Here is a 15,770-nt window from a genome sequence, read left to right as displayed (position 1 = left end):
TTTGTTAAAGAACGGGTCTGGGCCTACCCTTGAGAATTAAGATCATAGCACTCCAAAGAGTGCTCCTTGGTGCTGATTATCGTCTCTGTGCTCCACAGTGCCTGGAGCTGCTTCTGCCACAGTCAGTACTGAGGGCCGTGGGCTTGAGAATGGCACTCAGATGTTTGGTTTTATTTCTATGCATCTTGGTGAGACTGACCACATATTCTAGTTCTTACAGGAAGTGGGGAATGCTGATGTTGAAAAGGTAGGCTTTCCTCCCAGCAGCACATCTTAGCCAAAAATGTCACATCTCAGTGAGTATCGAGTTAGTAAAGGAAGGAATCTAAAAAGAGATAACACTTTCAGATTGTCCGAGACTTGTTCTGTATTGCACATGTGATACCATCTTTCAAAGTTAAGAGCATAGAGCCTCTGCATCAACAGTCTTAATGGCTGATAATTAAGCTTTAGAGAAAGATTTCAGCTAATTGCTAGGAATAAGGTGAGTCGTTAGATGATTCTGATATTACCAGAACCGATTCGGTTGTAATTTAAAACAACTCTGGGGATGTCGCCATCTTTGAGTGGAGGTAGCATAGTGACTGACAGGTGGGAGACATGCTTCTCCTGTCACTGGCTGCCTGGTGCCTTCTTGCTTGTTGAACCACTGTCAGCAAAACTACTTTATGGCAGATGAGAAGCCAAAAATGCAGCTGAATTCATGGAGTACGAGCTCTGTAGCAGGCGCTTCGGTATATGTTATCTTACAGCCTCTGCAAAAGTATGTTTCATAACAGCCTTGCAGATTGCCTTTTGCATCTAGGAAGCACCCATTTTCTTTCTTTTTTTCACATTTTTGGTGCTTCTACCAATTTAATATTTTTATGCATGTGCGTATGCATATGTGTGAGTGTACTTTATGTATACGTGATGTGGGGGTGCATGGAGGCCCGAGGAAGATATCTTCTTTCAAATTTAAGAGCACAGAGCCTCAGGTATTCTGCTCTCTCGTGCTCCACCATATGTTGTTGAGACAGGGACTGTCATAGTTTTGCTATGATAAAACCCCTAGCAGAAAGTATCTTAGGGAAGAAAGCGTTTATTTGGTTTACAATTGCAGGTTACAGTCCCTCACTGTGGGAAGGCCAAGGCAGGTACCTGAAGCAGCTGGTCCTAGCCAGTGAAGAGCAGAGAATGGATGAGTACATGCTGAGTACTGAGCCAGCCTTCTCTGCTCTGACACAGTCCACGTTCCCCAAACAGGCTGGGTTTCCCACACTCTTTAAGGCGATCAGGACAGCTGGCCCACAGTCGGCCAACCTTATCGAGATATCTGTTACAGATACTCTTTTCCCAGGAGACTCTAGGCTGTATCAGGTTAAGAATAAAACCTAATCATTATGGGGTCTCTCACTGAACATGGAACCAGGCTGGCAGCTCGCAAGCCCCAGTGATCCTTCTGTCTCCACCTCCCACATCTTTGCGGTGTCAGGTGCACATAGCCGTTCCTGGATTTTATTATTTTTTAATTAATTTTTTTCATACAATGTGTTTTGACCATATTCTTTACCCTTCCCCACCTCCTCCCAGATCTTCCCCACCTCCCTACCCACCCAGACTTCATGTTCTTTCCCTTCCCCCTCCTAAAAAAAAACAGTAATAAAACAAAACAAACAAACAAAAAAAAATCAAAAGAAACAAAAAGACAAAAAATACCAAAACAAAACAGAGACTACAAAAAAAGCCCCCAAACATGGAGTTTTAAGTTGGCCAGCTACTGAGGGGGCCTGACCTGGAGGGTGGATGGTACACCTTGTGACACTTCGTTGGAGAAAACTGATTGTCACTTTCCCAGCAGGCACCCATTGCCAGTAGCTTCTTCGTTAGGGGTGGGATTGTGTGTCTGTTTTCTCTTCTCAGCGCTGGGGTGTTGTGTGGCTTGAGCCAGTGTAAGTGTTGTGCAGGCTGTAACAGTCTCGGGATTCATGCGCATGCCAGTCCTTCTGTGTCTGGAGGACAGTGTTTCTGTGGTGTCATCCGTCGCCTCTGGGTTTCTGCCTCTTCTTCTGTATGGAACCCTGAGCTTTGCGGGGAGGGCTGAGATATAGGCATACTGCTAGGACTGAGTGCTTCAAACTCTCTCGTTCTCCCTGCACATTGTCCAGTTGTGGGTCTCTGTGTTAATTCTCATCTGCTGCAGGAAGAAGCTTCTTTGATGAGGGTTGAGCCGTGCACTGACCTGTGGCCATAACAATCTCCAGTAGGAGTCGTATTATTTCTGTGTTCCTTTAGCAGAGTAGTAGTTGATTTTCCTCTAGGCCCACAACCTATTTAGCCCAAGATTCTTGGCCTCTTTTGCAGTGTCAGTTATGGGTTCCATCTCATGGAGTGGGCCTTAAATCCAGTCAGAAAGTGGTTGGTTATCAGCTTAGCATTTGTGCCAATATTGCGCTAGCGTATCTTGTAGGCAGGTCACACCTGGTATTTATGCGGGTACTGGGATCTGAATTCAAGTACTCACGCATATGTAGAAAGTATTCTTACGTCTTTTAGCCCTTAATTTAGTATTTATACTAAATGTTTACATGATAATATTTTGGCATATAAAGAACTTCCACAGTGTGTGATATTCATTTAGAATATGTGTATATGTGCATCTATACACATCATGTTCAGGTAAGAGTAGAAAACAATGAGGACAAAATTTTGTATTTATTTAAACATAGAACCAGTGGTTCCCATTACCACTCTGATCTTCACAGTGACCTTTTAAGAACTGGCAGGAGTGGAATGCCATCCTGTTAGCACTGGGAAGCCAAGCCCTAGAAAGGTTAAATGGGGTTATACTGTGAGCTTTTAAAGACAGCAAGAAGATTAAAATGCCCTTCGCTGGGCCTGCATTCCCGAGTGAATGGATGGTCTTATAAGTGGAACCTTTGACCAACAGTCACTAAAACACACTTGTCCCCATCTGCTTCATTTCAACAAGGAACTGGCACCGCCAAGAGGTGCTTACAGTGACTGCTTACAGTGACCTAAAGACCGTAAAGTAGAGCCTGAACCATGTGGATCCTTTCAGTGTCTGCTGTGCACAATTATGCTTTTACCTTAATAGCAGCAAACCCTTTATTTTATACTATACATGTTTTTTTTGGCTAGGGGGAGTGCTTAGTAGGTAAAGCGCTTACTACATGATGGAGAAGAGGGGCCTCTAGAGTTGTCCTCTGACCTCTTCCTGCACAGTGTGGCATGCATGTATTTTTATTTTATGTGTATATGTCTTTTGCTTGCATGTATGTATGTGTACCGTGTATATGCCAAGTGTCCTCAGAGTCAGAAGATGGTATAAGACCCCCAGGACTGGGGTGACAGACAGCTGTGAGCCTAGCTCGGGTCCTCTGGAAGGGTAGCAAGTGCTCTTAACTAGTGAGCCAGTCTCCAAAGAACTATTTCTAGGCACGATGACACTTGCCTGTAACCCCAGCCCTCACAAAGCTGATGTAGGAGGGTCCTGAGATCAAGGCCATCCTAAGTTGCACAGCCAGACCCTGTCTAAAAAGAAAAGAAGCATTTCTCTAACTCAGGTGGTCTCTGTTGGACCCTGGTAGGGGAAAAAAAGTGTGTGTGTGTGTGTGTGTGTTATCTTGCAATATTACCTAATGGTTATTTAAAGCCTGATAATTTTTGTCTTGTTTTTATTTTTTGGTTTTTGAGACAGAGTTTCACTGTGTAGCCCTGGCTGTCCTGGAACTAACTTTGTAGACCCGGCTGGCCCCTAACTTACAGAGACCACCTGTCTCTGGGATTATGCTACCATGCGCAGCAAGCTTGCTGGTTTTTACATTTAAACTTTCATTAAGGCAGAACATACATACACTAAACATTCATAAACGTCATGCATCTACAACTTGATGGATTTTTACATATCATATACCTAAATGTCTGCCGGTGCCTTTCCATCAGAACCTCCTGTCTCCTGCGTAGCTGCTATTGAACATCACAAGAGAACCTTTTTGTCTGCTCCTGGCCCCCATATACTTGGAGTCATGCTCTTAATGATTCACCACCAATACTCTTGTATGTTCTGGCTGTGTAGGATCCCCGTTAGAACCACAGTGTCAGTCATTTCTCCTGATGACAGGCATTTGCTTTGTTTGGAACATTTGACATTTACAAATGAAGTCATGGCAGATATTCTTGTACATACTTTGGTATAAGTTGGGTATAACTCCTATGCTTAGAGCATTTACCCTTACAGAAACATTTCTGCCTCCCTTAGTTCATCTGAGACTAAGCACAAACCCATGAGTTGGAGGGGATGTTAGAGAATAATTAGTTGTGCCATGGTCAGGTCCTTGCCCAGGGGCTGCCAAGAAACCAGCCGAGCTAAGGTTCTGGCTGTGTTCTGCACGCCAGGCTGCAGGGTGAAATAAGCTGTTGGTGTCATCTTAGGTAACCTTGTGCTCTTTCAGGCTTGAACTCGCTGTGTAGTGGAGGGTGACCTTAAACTCCTGACGCCCCTTTCTTCACCTCATGACTGAACTACCACCTCGAGCTTTGTTTTGCTTGTTTGCTTTCATAATTTTCATCGCTATAGTGTTGGGCATTGGACCCAGCTACCACTACTGTCCCAGCCTGAAGTTGCTGAATGGTCTGTGGTCACCTGGTGGTGTTGGAATCAGCCCAGTGAAAGCTTTAGGGCTTTGTTGTGTTTTGAGACAAAAACCTCACTTTATGGTCCAGGCTAGCCTGGACCCATACGTAGACCCGGCTGGCTTGGAACTTACAGCACTCCACTTCCCTCGGCCTCCAAGTGCTGTGCGAGCCACCACATCCGGCCCCGTGTGCCTTCAGTAGGGGTGTTGGTAAGGGTCTGATTGTTAGCTTTTGGTCTTAATGGAGGGACAAGTCTGGCAGTTCCTACAAAGAGGTTATTGATTCCATTTCTCTGAATGTGGCCAGCATCGAATCTCATGTACTTAGAGTAGTACCATTTATTCATTTCATAATGATCAGTCTTTAGGTAAGGAGGCTCTTTGTGGTAGCCCCAAGTAAATGATGGTGGTTTGAGGAAGGGGAGAACATGTCACCCAAGTGTCCCTTCTGTTTTATCTCCACTCAGGATATTGCTGAGGGAAAGAACAACGAAAGACAGGAAGGACTCTTCCTGTTTTGCTGCAGTCTGAGAATGTGGTTCTTTGAGAAAGCAGGCCAGTCCTCGAGTGCTCGCTCTCTAGCTTCCTTGTCACTGCGTAGACCAGAAATGACCTGCCGCTAAACCGATAAGGAGCGATCTGGGGAAGAGATGAGCCTTGCCTGGGGCTTTGGGGAGGATAAGGAGGCAGCCCAGCCTGTAGCTATAATCTGCTTATGGAGGGATGTGGAGCAGGTCTGTCAGGGAGTCAGCTGCAGATGTTCTGCACTTGGTGGAAGCTCAGGCTTTTCTTTTTCTTCTTTCTGTTGCTCTGTTCTTTCTAGAAATTTGGTCTTGTCTCAGAGATGTGCCATTCGTGTTTAGTTATATATACCACGGCCATACTGTGCAAACAACCCTACCTTACTTTATCCTTTAATTACACTATAAAGATGCCTTGCAGGAAGAGAGGTAGTGGGAATTGGAGCTCTTAGAGGATGACTGCCAAGATGCGTTAGGGTTTTTCTAGATTCGTCAAGGAGTACCTGCCATGTTTCAGGTGTCTGAGGTGCAAGATGTAATGGGCTCATTTCTTTGGGAGGTGCTGGATATTTGTGGCCCTTCAGGATACATAGCAAGAACCAACTCTGCCTGTTATTCTTTTCACCCTAACTAGGTAAGTCTTAACTATAGATTTCTAATATGTGGAAAATTATCTGTGTTGATTAATGATAATGAGTGGAAGAGGTAAGGCAGAAAATAATCATTTTAGATATAATAGTCAGGACAACTATAAAGATTAAGTTAAGAATCAAGGGTGGGCAAAACTTATTTTTAACCTTTGGCATAGTAAACCACAACACAGTAAACCATGTGCAAAACTTCATTTTTCTGCAGTTGGTCCTCATAAATCTTTGTTAATATCACCCAGAATCAATGCTACCTAAGCTGCATTACAGTTCTGTTCAGACTGTCTGTCCCGGATTTTCTCTCTGATAGTGTTGATCCCAACTCTGAATGGGATCTCGTGGAAGATGACAAAGGAACTATGGGAAGATCCATAGTGGCCTTAAAGAATGTCAGTCAAAATGGAGATCAACATGAAGTGAGGGGAAAAAAACCCAGGGAAGAGAAGCCATCAACAGACTGCCACACTTCTGTCCCAGTGCTGAGAGCAAGGCCAGCAATAGCCTGAAACCTGCAGCTCTGTTAGGTGCTCAAGTCCATGCATGCATGCAAGGGTGCAAGCATGGGAGCGTGTAAGCGTGTGTGCCTGAGCAGAGTGTACTCCCAGGATGCGCTCCATGCAGCCTCGTATTTAATGGGAGACTGCTTTACCGCTTTTTAGGGCGATATCTTCATGTAGGTCCTCAGTCTCAAAAGTCATGGTCATCTCTGTCATTCATAAAGTAACATGGATTCATAGGGAAAACAAATCTGGCCAGTTCTCATGTTAGGAAAGTGAGAAAGCTGCAGGTACATGCCTTTGCCCTATTGCACGGAGGCAGGGTTGACCTGGAAGGCTTGCTTGCCCCGCAGAAAAACAACAGAAAGCCATGTGACATGCCCATCTCCACTACCCCATTCAAAATACTTGTGCAGGCTCATGTCACCTTACCTGGAGTACAGATGCTCCAGGAAGGTTGCCTTCTGTGTTGGGACAGTAGGCTTCAGTCAAACTCACCCCTTAAATACAGTGGTCATGTGCCCCAGAGTCTGAAAAGATGCCCTACTGTTCTGTCTTGGACGGGGGCAGGATGGGAAATAGTATTCAGATAATTTCCAGAGCCTCATGGTACTTTCAAAAGTCTGAATGTCACTCCTGGTTCCTTACAGCGTCTCTGTCTTACTCCTATTCTTATCTGCCTGTTTTCAGACTATTTCTAACACAAACAAGGATTTCCACCAAAGATTCAACAGCTTCCCAAGCTCGCCTGTTTTGTCCTCTGTTGGGTTCAGGAATAGATTATCTTGCATAATTCTTCTGCTCCTTTCAAATGAGACCAGAGGAGGGAGGTGGTTTTATCTGGGGGAGAGGTTTTGCTGTTTTCTTAGCCTGGACATGCCAGCGCACCCTGCGGAAGAAATGGAATACCTACCGGGTGCGCACCAACTCCTCCTTACTGGGTACTGATGCTTCCCCCTCTCCGCCACAGCTCTCTCTGGTGATGAGTTAGTGTGGACTGACTCCAGTGTCTCAACCTTCCCGAGTTTGCCCGCTCTTTTCGTTAAAAAAAAAGACAAAAGTGATCCTATTGTAATGACTGACTTCCTGTTTACAGTTTCTGGCCCTCAAGGACAAAGCAAAAGAAGACGAGACAGGACTCGAAGAAGGTGGCGATGTGGATGATTTAGTGAGTACTTTTAATAGGCACCAGGTGTTTGAAGACGGAGTTGTCTGAGCTGTAAATACAGCCACAGAATCTGTCATTGTAGACTTGTTTGTTTTGTTTTTTTGTGTGTATTAACTTTACACACACCAGATGCTCCTTATACTGTTAATTATCACCATTACAAATGTAATCGTATAGGTAATTTTATAATGAGAATTCCTGTTTTCTGCGGTTTCAATTATAGTGTTCATTCAGATTAATCCTCCCCTCTGAAGAGCTAAGAAAAGAGCCAGGGACGCTATTCCCTTGGTAGAAAAATGTTATAATTTACTGAAATCGTTCTTAACCAGAAATAAGCGGTAAATCATGCAGTTTGTGTGGGTTGACAAATACAAGCATCCTTTAAAAAGCCCACTTCTTAAATGTTCCCAATTAGCTTCTTATAAACAAAGCAGCCTGATAGAACCTGAAGATTTCTGGACCTCATCACACCGTGCTGTTGGTGCTGGGAGACTGTGTGAGCGTGGGCTTTCACAGCCATTGTTCATGTTTGGGAAAACCATGCCCTCAGCCTCACATGAAAACCACATACGACGCTACCAGCTTTTTTGCGGGAGAGTTTTTAGGGCTGGAATGAGGAAACACTTGGTGTTGTAAGTCCTAAAATAGTTGCAGGGAACACCCGCACAGGTTTGTGCGTGTAGCGACCAGTACAGCTTCCTTTCGCCCTCTCCCGGGAGCTGCGGGTCTAAGGGTGGCCTGGGTCCTTTATAAATTTGTTGTTCTTGTTTACAGCTGGACATGATATAGACCATGGATGTGTGGGGAACCCAAGAGTGCCATCGCCATGTTCTAAGAGTTCTGACATTGCATCCTGGAGGCCACGCAGGGGGACCTGAAGCTCTGACCATCATCCCAGCAGACAGCTTGGGAGCAAATCAACCCAGACCTCCACAGTGACCACAAACACATATATTACAAAGAAGAACTTGGACCCTATCCACATTTATAAAGAGTCATTATCTTCTGACTGGCATACCATGTCTTGTGTGAAGTCTTTCTTTTTAGAAGTACTCTGTAAGTACTAAGGTGCTCTCAGAATGGTTGTACCAGATAGAAAGTATAGGTAGGATACATGGACTTTTTTTTTTTTTTAACATAAAAGCAGTAATAACATTTGTTTGCGTGTGCATACCGAAGGAGGTCAGAGGACAACTTGCAGGTGTCTTTTCTCTCCTTCCACCGTATAGGTCCTGCAGACTGAGTTCAAGATACCAGATTTAGTGGCAAGCTCCTTGACCTGGGGCGCCATCTCTCTGGCCTGATAGACTTTTTAATAGATCTGCCCCCTTGCTTATATATCCATCTTATTTCTTTTGGAGGCTGAATCTTCCAGTGTTGGCTTTCAGAACCACCTGTGGCTATTTGACATGGTACCACTATCTAGTGGTACATGAAAAAAATGGAGGTCTGTGTGACCAGAGGTAGGACACAGAATATGCTTTGGTGGTTTTGATAAGGTGACTAGTGAATGGCCTTGGCATGACTGTGTCCTCTTAAACTCTCAAAAGTGTCTCTAGTGTGGACTATAGATGATACGGTACCCTAGGTTTAGGTTGCGTTAGTACTGCAACCACGGCCCAAGAAATGGCCGATTGTTGCCTTGCCTCTCTTCCATGCAGCAAAGGGCACAGGAGCCAACAGCAAAATGGAAGTCAAAATACTGCTTTCCAGACAACAAGCTTTGGGGCAATTAAATTGTAGCTCGTGGCTAACATTTGAAGCCTGCCTCTAACCCTGGACAGAGCTAAGACATTTTTGAGCCTGCTTAGGAGTGAGCCCTGGCTTTCTTGCCTGATTTGCAGAATGGACACAAAGTAGAAATAATACACTGTTTAAGTCACAAATGATCTAAACAACCCAACTGTCAGCTCATTCATTTTTAATCTCCTCCCCATAGCACCCAAGCTTCCTCGTCCTCACTTTCTGATCCTCATGTGGCTCTCTTTGTCCACCTATCAGAAGCATAGAGTTGCAAACCCTTGTTCAGAGTTGGGGGTCTTGAAATCATTTTTGAATGGGAGTGCCCCCCTTTTCTCCTTTTAAGCATAATTCAGAACTAATCGCTCTAGATACGCAATGGTGTAGTGTTTGAGATAGCTCCCCAGATGCCTGCTGTGCCTACTGACTCTCAGTGCCGCCAGCACGTAGCTGCTGCAGGATCCCTTCACCTCCGTGAACATCAAAGTTAAAGCAATCTCTTGCATTTCAGCCATGGTTACACTGCCTGGAGAAGACAGAATCTTCCCAGTGAGAGGGGGTTCAGCGGTGGCTACGCAGGGGATGCTTAAATGATGGGAACAGATGTGGCTGTCTGTGTAGGGGAAGCAGCCTCCCCCCCAAACATGCCCATTTTAAACACACACACACACACTCTCCAGGCCCACCTGCCTTTGCCATGCGATGTGGCAGTGGTTCTCAACCTGTGGCCTGCAATCCCTTTACAGGGGTCACCTAAGACCATAAGAAAATACAGATATTTACATCATGATTCATACCAGTAGCAAAATTACAGTTATGAAGTAGCAGCAAAAATAATTTTATGGTCAGGGGGCCTCACCACTGCAATAGGATGAGTGAGGGAAAAGAGGGGGCCCCTGAGAGAGCTGGATGAGGTTAGTGGAGATTTATTCTTCAGCATGCTAAAATTTGTGTTACTGGTAGGGTTCGTGAATGTATACTGTTAACAGCAAGACAGTCTTCGGCAAACCAGGGAAATACGACTTGTTTTGAAGCAGAACTCTTCATTCAGAAACAGGTCTGATTTGTTGGGTAAATGTTTTGATGATCTACCTGAGAGTAGGAGGTGGCAGGATAAAGACAGGCATGCTGCACTCTGGAGGGGCACGACAGTAGCTAGGCGTTTTGGCTGGTTCCAGCCTTTGTGTTGGTGAAGGTTGTAGCATAAGCTAGGGCAGACTGTGGAGATGGGGGCAGGTGAAGTGGACAGAGCTGCATCCTCTGTAGGGAGAGTGGCCTCGGGGAGCAGGGGAGCCAGGTGTTCGTGTCCATCTGTTCTTCATTTTCGGTGGGTGGTTATGGGTAAGTCTTCATGTTCCCACCTGAGACACTGTACAGCATCTGTGTCTTGTGCGTGTGTTTGGAGTTGATTATTTGAGAGTTACAGGTGAGAGTTATAAACTGATCTCTCATAGTGGGCAAGGAAGAAAGGCTGCGCAGGGGAGCCATGATTGTATCACGTGGATGCCCTGTCTAATCCTGGACAGGAGCAAACAGAAGTCCTTGTTCCTGTGATCAGGACCAAGCCTCTTTATAAGTGTTCACTAGAATAAAAACAAAGGATTTGCAGATGAGAGCTGATCCAGGAATGCACAGAACATAAGAGTGCCTAAGATATCACCATTTTTTGTTGTTGTTGTGGTGGTGGTGGTGGTAGGTTTGGTTGGTTGGTTTTTGTGTGTGTGTGTGTTTCTCTGTGTAGCCTGGCTGGCCTGGAATCATACCAGGCTAACCTTGAACTCATACCAGGCTGACCTTGAACTCCGAGATCTGCCTGCCTCTGTTTCTCTGGTGCTGGCATTAAAGGAGTGTGCCATAGTGCACAAACTGCATTCCAAGCTGTTGGTTAATGATTAAGGGAGCACACGCTGGGGCAAGATCAAGTACACCATCAGAAATGGCTCAGCGGTTGAGAGCACTGGCTGTTCTTCCGGACGGCACAGATTAAATTCCCAGCACCTATACAGCAGCTCACAACTGTCTGTAACTCCAGTTCTAGGGGTTCTGGCACCCTCACACAGACATACATTCAGGCAAAATACTAGTACACATGAAAATAAATATATACCATCAAAGCGTCACATCTGTTCCATACCCAACATTGTTTTTATTTCAAGAATGTGGCGTCTGTTACTGGAGTTCCCCTCTGGTGATTTCGGAAACAGGTGAGAGATTTTCTGATCCTTCTCTGGTAGTGTCTGCACTCAAGCTAGAAACGGATATGCCCTGGTCAGAGTATATAATACAAACTTGAATTGTGTTTATCTCTCCCTTAGTAAGAACAAAAGGTTGAAAACTGTGTTTGATTTTTTCTTAGTTTGCATTGACAGAGAGTTTTGGAAGTGGGTGCAGAAGGCCCAGATGGGGCATCGTTGAAGCCACCTGGGGAGTGTGAAAGGAGCCCCAGCGCTTCTGGCTCAGTGCTGTCATTTCTGCAGCTTCAGCAACACCCGAGAACCATGTTAGTCAGCACTGAGTTCCTGTGGCCTCTGCCCCAGTACTGGCCGGAGATGATGAATGGTGTTTGTACCACCTGAGGAGAGAAGGACTCCATTCCGGAAGTCAGCATCAGTCCTGGGCCAGATACAAGGCTGAGGAGTGAGCTACGGCCACTGCTGACTTTAGGTTTACATCGAAGGGTGGACTGAGAGAATCTGCCTCTGGTGTCTGAGGGCTTTGGAGGTCCCCGGGGGAGGGGAGGATGGATTGGCCTCTGGCTGTAGGAAATGTCCCATCTATAGGTCATCCAAAGCTGATGGAAGTACATGACTTAAAACTCAAATTCTTGATGTTCTTCAAAGTAATCTCAGCCACACACATTTTAATCATCCTTCTCAAGCCGAACATCGTCATCATTGTTTTTATTGCGCTTCATAAAAGTTGTCCAGTGGTGGCTTTTTACAGTTTTCACACATTACATGTGCTCCTAGAAATCAAGAGACCACCACAAATAAGCAAAAGGGTGAGTCACATGCTCCAAAGACAATTTGAAAGAAACTTACTCAATGCCACTATACATATGTTTTAGTACGAATGACATTTCCATTTCAAAGGGACTTCTGTCTTCAGTAGCAGAAGCTGCCCAGGGCTTGTGTTGATTTGAGGCAGCCCATGGACACTCTTCCTTTCTCTGTCACCATTGGATCTGGCCACCATGAAGCAAAGAGGACAATATGACCTTTGAAAAAACCAAAACTTTTTGATGGATCCAATAGCCCACTTCAAAGAATGTGTTTAAATATAGTCTTTCTCCAGATCCAAAATAGCATTGATGGTGTTAAGGGAAAAAAAAAACAAAACTGGCGGCCATTTTACTTTGCACTCCAACTTAAAATAATTATTTATACTTATTTAATCCCCTCCCCCACTCTGTACATGCCATGGACGTAGGTTAGAAGGGAAGTTGAGTAGGTACTTCTCACCTACTGTGTGGGTCCTAGAGGTCAGACTCAAGTCACCAGGCATAACAGTAAGTTCCTTTACCTACTGAGCCATCTCACCAGCCTACATCCCAACTTTTAAAAGGTTATAAAATATAACTGTTCATTGAGGTAAACACTTCCCATGGAGTCAGCCAGCAGTAGCAACTCCAGGCCCTCCCAGCCTTCCTGCTTCACCTCCTTCCTCACACATACATTTGCCAGAGAGTCTTCTAGAGGGGGATGGAAAATTTCCTGCCTTCTGTTGTGAGGCTCAGGACCCCAGAAAGGATTGGGAAGGCATACTATGTCCCTCCCATGGCCTTTCTCCTGTCACCACAGTTTAAGAAGAGTGCTTTCAGGAGACAGAGTGGACCTTCCTGTTACCACCAGAGGCTTGGGGAAAGCCTATCGTTGGCTCTTACAGTGATTGGAAAAGCAGTGAGGACAGACGTGGAGTTCTGGAATCCGAGGTTTCAAAACCACTTGATAATATCATAGCTTTCTTGTCTTCTTCCTACACACCTGTTTTTTAGTGTCCACCAAAATGGACACCCCATGACTGAGCCCTGGTGGCTTTAGAAGAATAAGGACAGAGATAAGATCATAGCCACACATGCTCCCTGTCTCTTGCCATGCAATGTTCAGTGTCCTTTCGAGTCTCTGCCAGCAAGTTGCTGCCCCCAGAACTTAACATCTGCACACCCATGATGTAAGTGTAAGGTGTTTTTCCATCTCCTCTGCTGTATCCTAGCTGTTTGACCTTGGATAAATCACTCAACCATTGTCAACCCCAGTTTCTGCAACTGTCAGACAGGATTTATGTTAACCTGCCATCCAGGGTTGCAGGGGAAAATGAAGGTGAACTACATAAAATGTTTGCCACAGAGCGAGCACCCAGGAACGTTTCCCATTATTAGTCTCTCCAGGGTTGTGTACATTCTTTCTCTACTCCGGCATTCTTCCTGCTCTGCTGAGCCTCACATGAATGAGCCAGTAGCCAACAGCACTCACCTCTGTCCCCAACTTGTTCTGTGCATTTTTTTTTTCCCAAATAAAATGGGCAGCTGCCTCCTCAAGGATGTTGGTGACGGTAGAAGAAGAGAAAAAGAACCTCGGGCTCTCAACAGGAGAAGCTTTGCATGTGTGTTTCAAGTCCTTGAATCTCAGCAGGCCAACCATGAGGTATCTGTTCCTCTGGCTCCTTTGTTTAACCTCACCCCACCCCCACCCCATGGAGCCCTGGATCTTCCAACAGTGTCAGGGCTGGACGCCTTTTATGGGCCATTTTTATTAGTGCCCTGATCGAGGCTTAATCACCACTCATAAACTGCTATCCGCCCACTGGCACAGAGAGATGGGAAGTATGATTCTAATTAATAGTTGAAGCAGAGAGGGCATTCGGAGTTTCAGGACTAAGAGTGTTGGGGGGGAGGAGAAGAGAGAGAGAGAAATTGAAAGAGAGACTGTGATAGCTAAAGAGCAAAACTAACCCCTCTGGCACACACGAGTATGCTGTCTTTCCACACACAAGTTATAATCTCTTTGCCTGCCATATGTGTTCATATTCCCTTCCTACCCACTATTTGTTTCCTAGGACATAATTCACATTGGATTTAGAGCTTAACCTATGCCAGTGACCCCTTTTTAACTGATTACATCAGCAGATACCCTGATTCCTAGTAAGGTCACATACTAAGGTACTGGGTGTTAAGACTTCAGCATAGCTTTTGGGGAGAATACAATGCAACCACTAAAACTCTATCTTGACTGCAAAGAAAAAAAAATACAGTTAGAAAAAAAATGTGTGTGTGTGTCATGTGTGAGGGGAAGGAATGCTGCTACACACACACAGAGGGAGATGAGGTCTTGTTTGGGAAGTATACATTTGTGTTTGTTGACAAGCTAAGATCTGAGGTTTTGTCTTTCTAGACAAGGCGAAAGCATGTGTTTCTGCATGCATGTACATTTACACATGTGCATTAGCTTGTGGGAGGTGGGACATTTGTCCATCCTGGGTAAGCAGAAAAGGCCACGCTGCTAAACTGAGGAAGTGATCAGTGTGTCTGTGTTTACCGAGAACATGGTCGTGGGACAAGTGTTCCATAAATATTGGTTCTTAGTTGCACCCTGTACTCTGTGTCCTTTTATTCATGAGTTCTTGACTGTTGCGAAGCAAGAGAGCACGTAATCCCCATTTTTCCTGGTCCCAGGATGTGGCCCCATCCTCTTGCGTTTCTCTCTGTGAGTCTGTGTAGACTGCTTAACCCCTGTGAAGGATGATGGGAAGAAAGGTCCTATTGATTTTCCTGCTGTCCACAAGCAGGTACCTGTATATTCACTCCTACTCTGTAGATTCAAGTTAATAAACGTGTATTGGACACCTGCTGTGTCTATACTCCTGGGCACTCAAGATTAGAGTTTGAAGAATACGCATGGCTTGTACTCTGGAAGTTCGTGGATTGGTAGGGTGAGAAGTTCACAGAGCTGTGAAAGAGGCATCAGAAGAGCAGCAAAGACACTGGTGAGGTATTGGCTTCAGTCAATAGCAGGAGCTGCTTTCTGGAGTTGGCAGCACTTAAGATGGACACTAATGGTACAGAATTTAATCAAGAGAGAGGACAGGCTGTTCAAATAAAGGACACAGCAGAGGTCAGCCCAGGCTCACAGAGGGGTAAGTGGTTGGCCTGCCGGTACAAATGTAGGAAGGGAAATGGAAGTGAGTTCCACTACAAAGACAGGGTTGACCCGTTATCTCTGGAGACCCTTGACTCTGAAGAGAGAAAGGGATCAGGTGGGCACTGAGCAAGGTTATGCAGGTCACAGTACGCAGTGGGGTGAAGGGGGTTTCTCAGGGGCAGGGTGCAGGTGAGCCATGCAGAGGCTGCTGCAGTAAGTCTCCAAGAGAGGAGACGGGGCGGGGGTGGGGGGCAAGCTGGGGCAGCCTCTGAGGGAGTAGAGGTGTCTGACAGCATGAAGAGCCACTGGGTGTGGGAACCCATCCCTCCACCTCTACAGAATCTTGGGGGAAAGTGGCCGCTGCCAAAGGCATATGCAAGGACGCCCCTTCAACACACCCTCAGGCTGCAGCTCTCCCCTCTT

General features: G+C 45.5%; 1 protein-coding gene across 1 annotated transcript in view; it reads left to right on the top strand.

Annotated features, from left to right (window-relative positions):
• Positions 1 to 8,485, top strand: part of Xrcc5 (X-ray repair cross complementing 5) — an 86,678-nt gene extending 78,193 nt beyond the window's left edge. Inside the window, exons 20-21 of the mRNA XM_055616896.1 lie at positions 7,399 to 7,470; positions 8,245 to 8,485. Coding sequence (XP_055472871.1) covers positions 7,399 to 7,470; positions 8,245 to 8,259 — 87 coding nt within the window. The 3' untranslated portion in view covers positions 8,260 to 8,485. The remainder of the gene's footprint in view (positions 1 to 7,398; positions 7,471 to 8,244) is intronic.
• Positions 8,486 to 15,770: the final 7,285 nt, after the last annotated feature.

This window comes from Psammomys obesus, unplaced genomic scaffold (assembly GCF_907164565.1).
Source record: "Psammomys obesus unplaced genomic scaffold, mPsaObe1.curated_primary_1811, whole genome shotgun sequence".
NCBI classification, from domain to species: domain Eukaryota; kingdom Metazoa; phylum Chordata; class Mammalia; order Rodentia; family Muridae; genus Psammomys; species Psammomys obesus.
The sequence above is the reverse complement of the archived record's forward strand: the minus strand, read 5'-3'. Positions and strand labels throughout refer to the sequence as shown.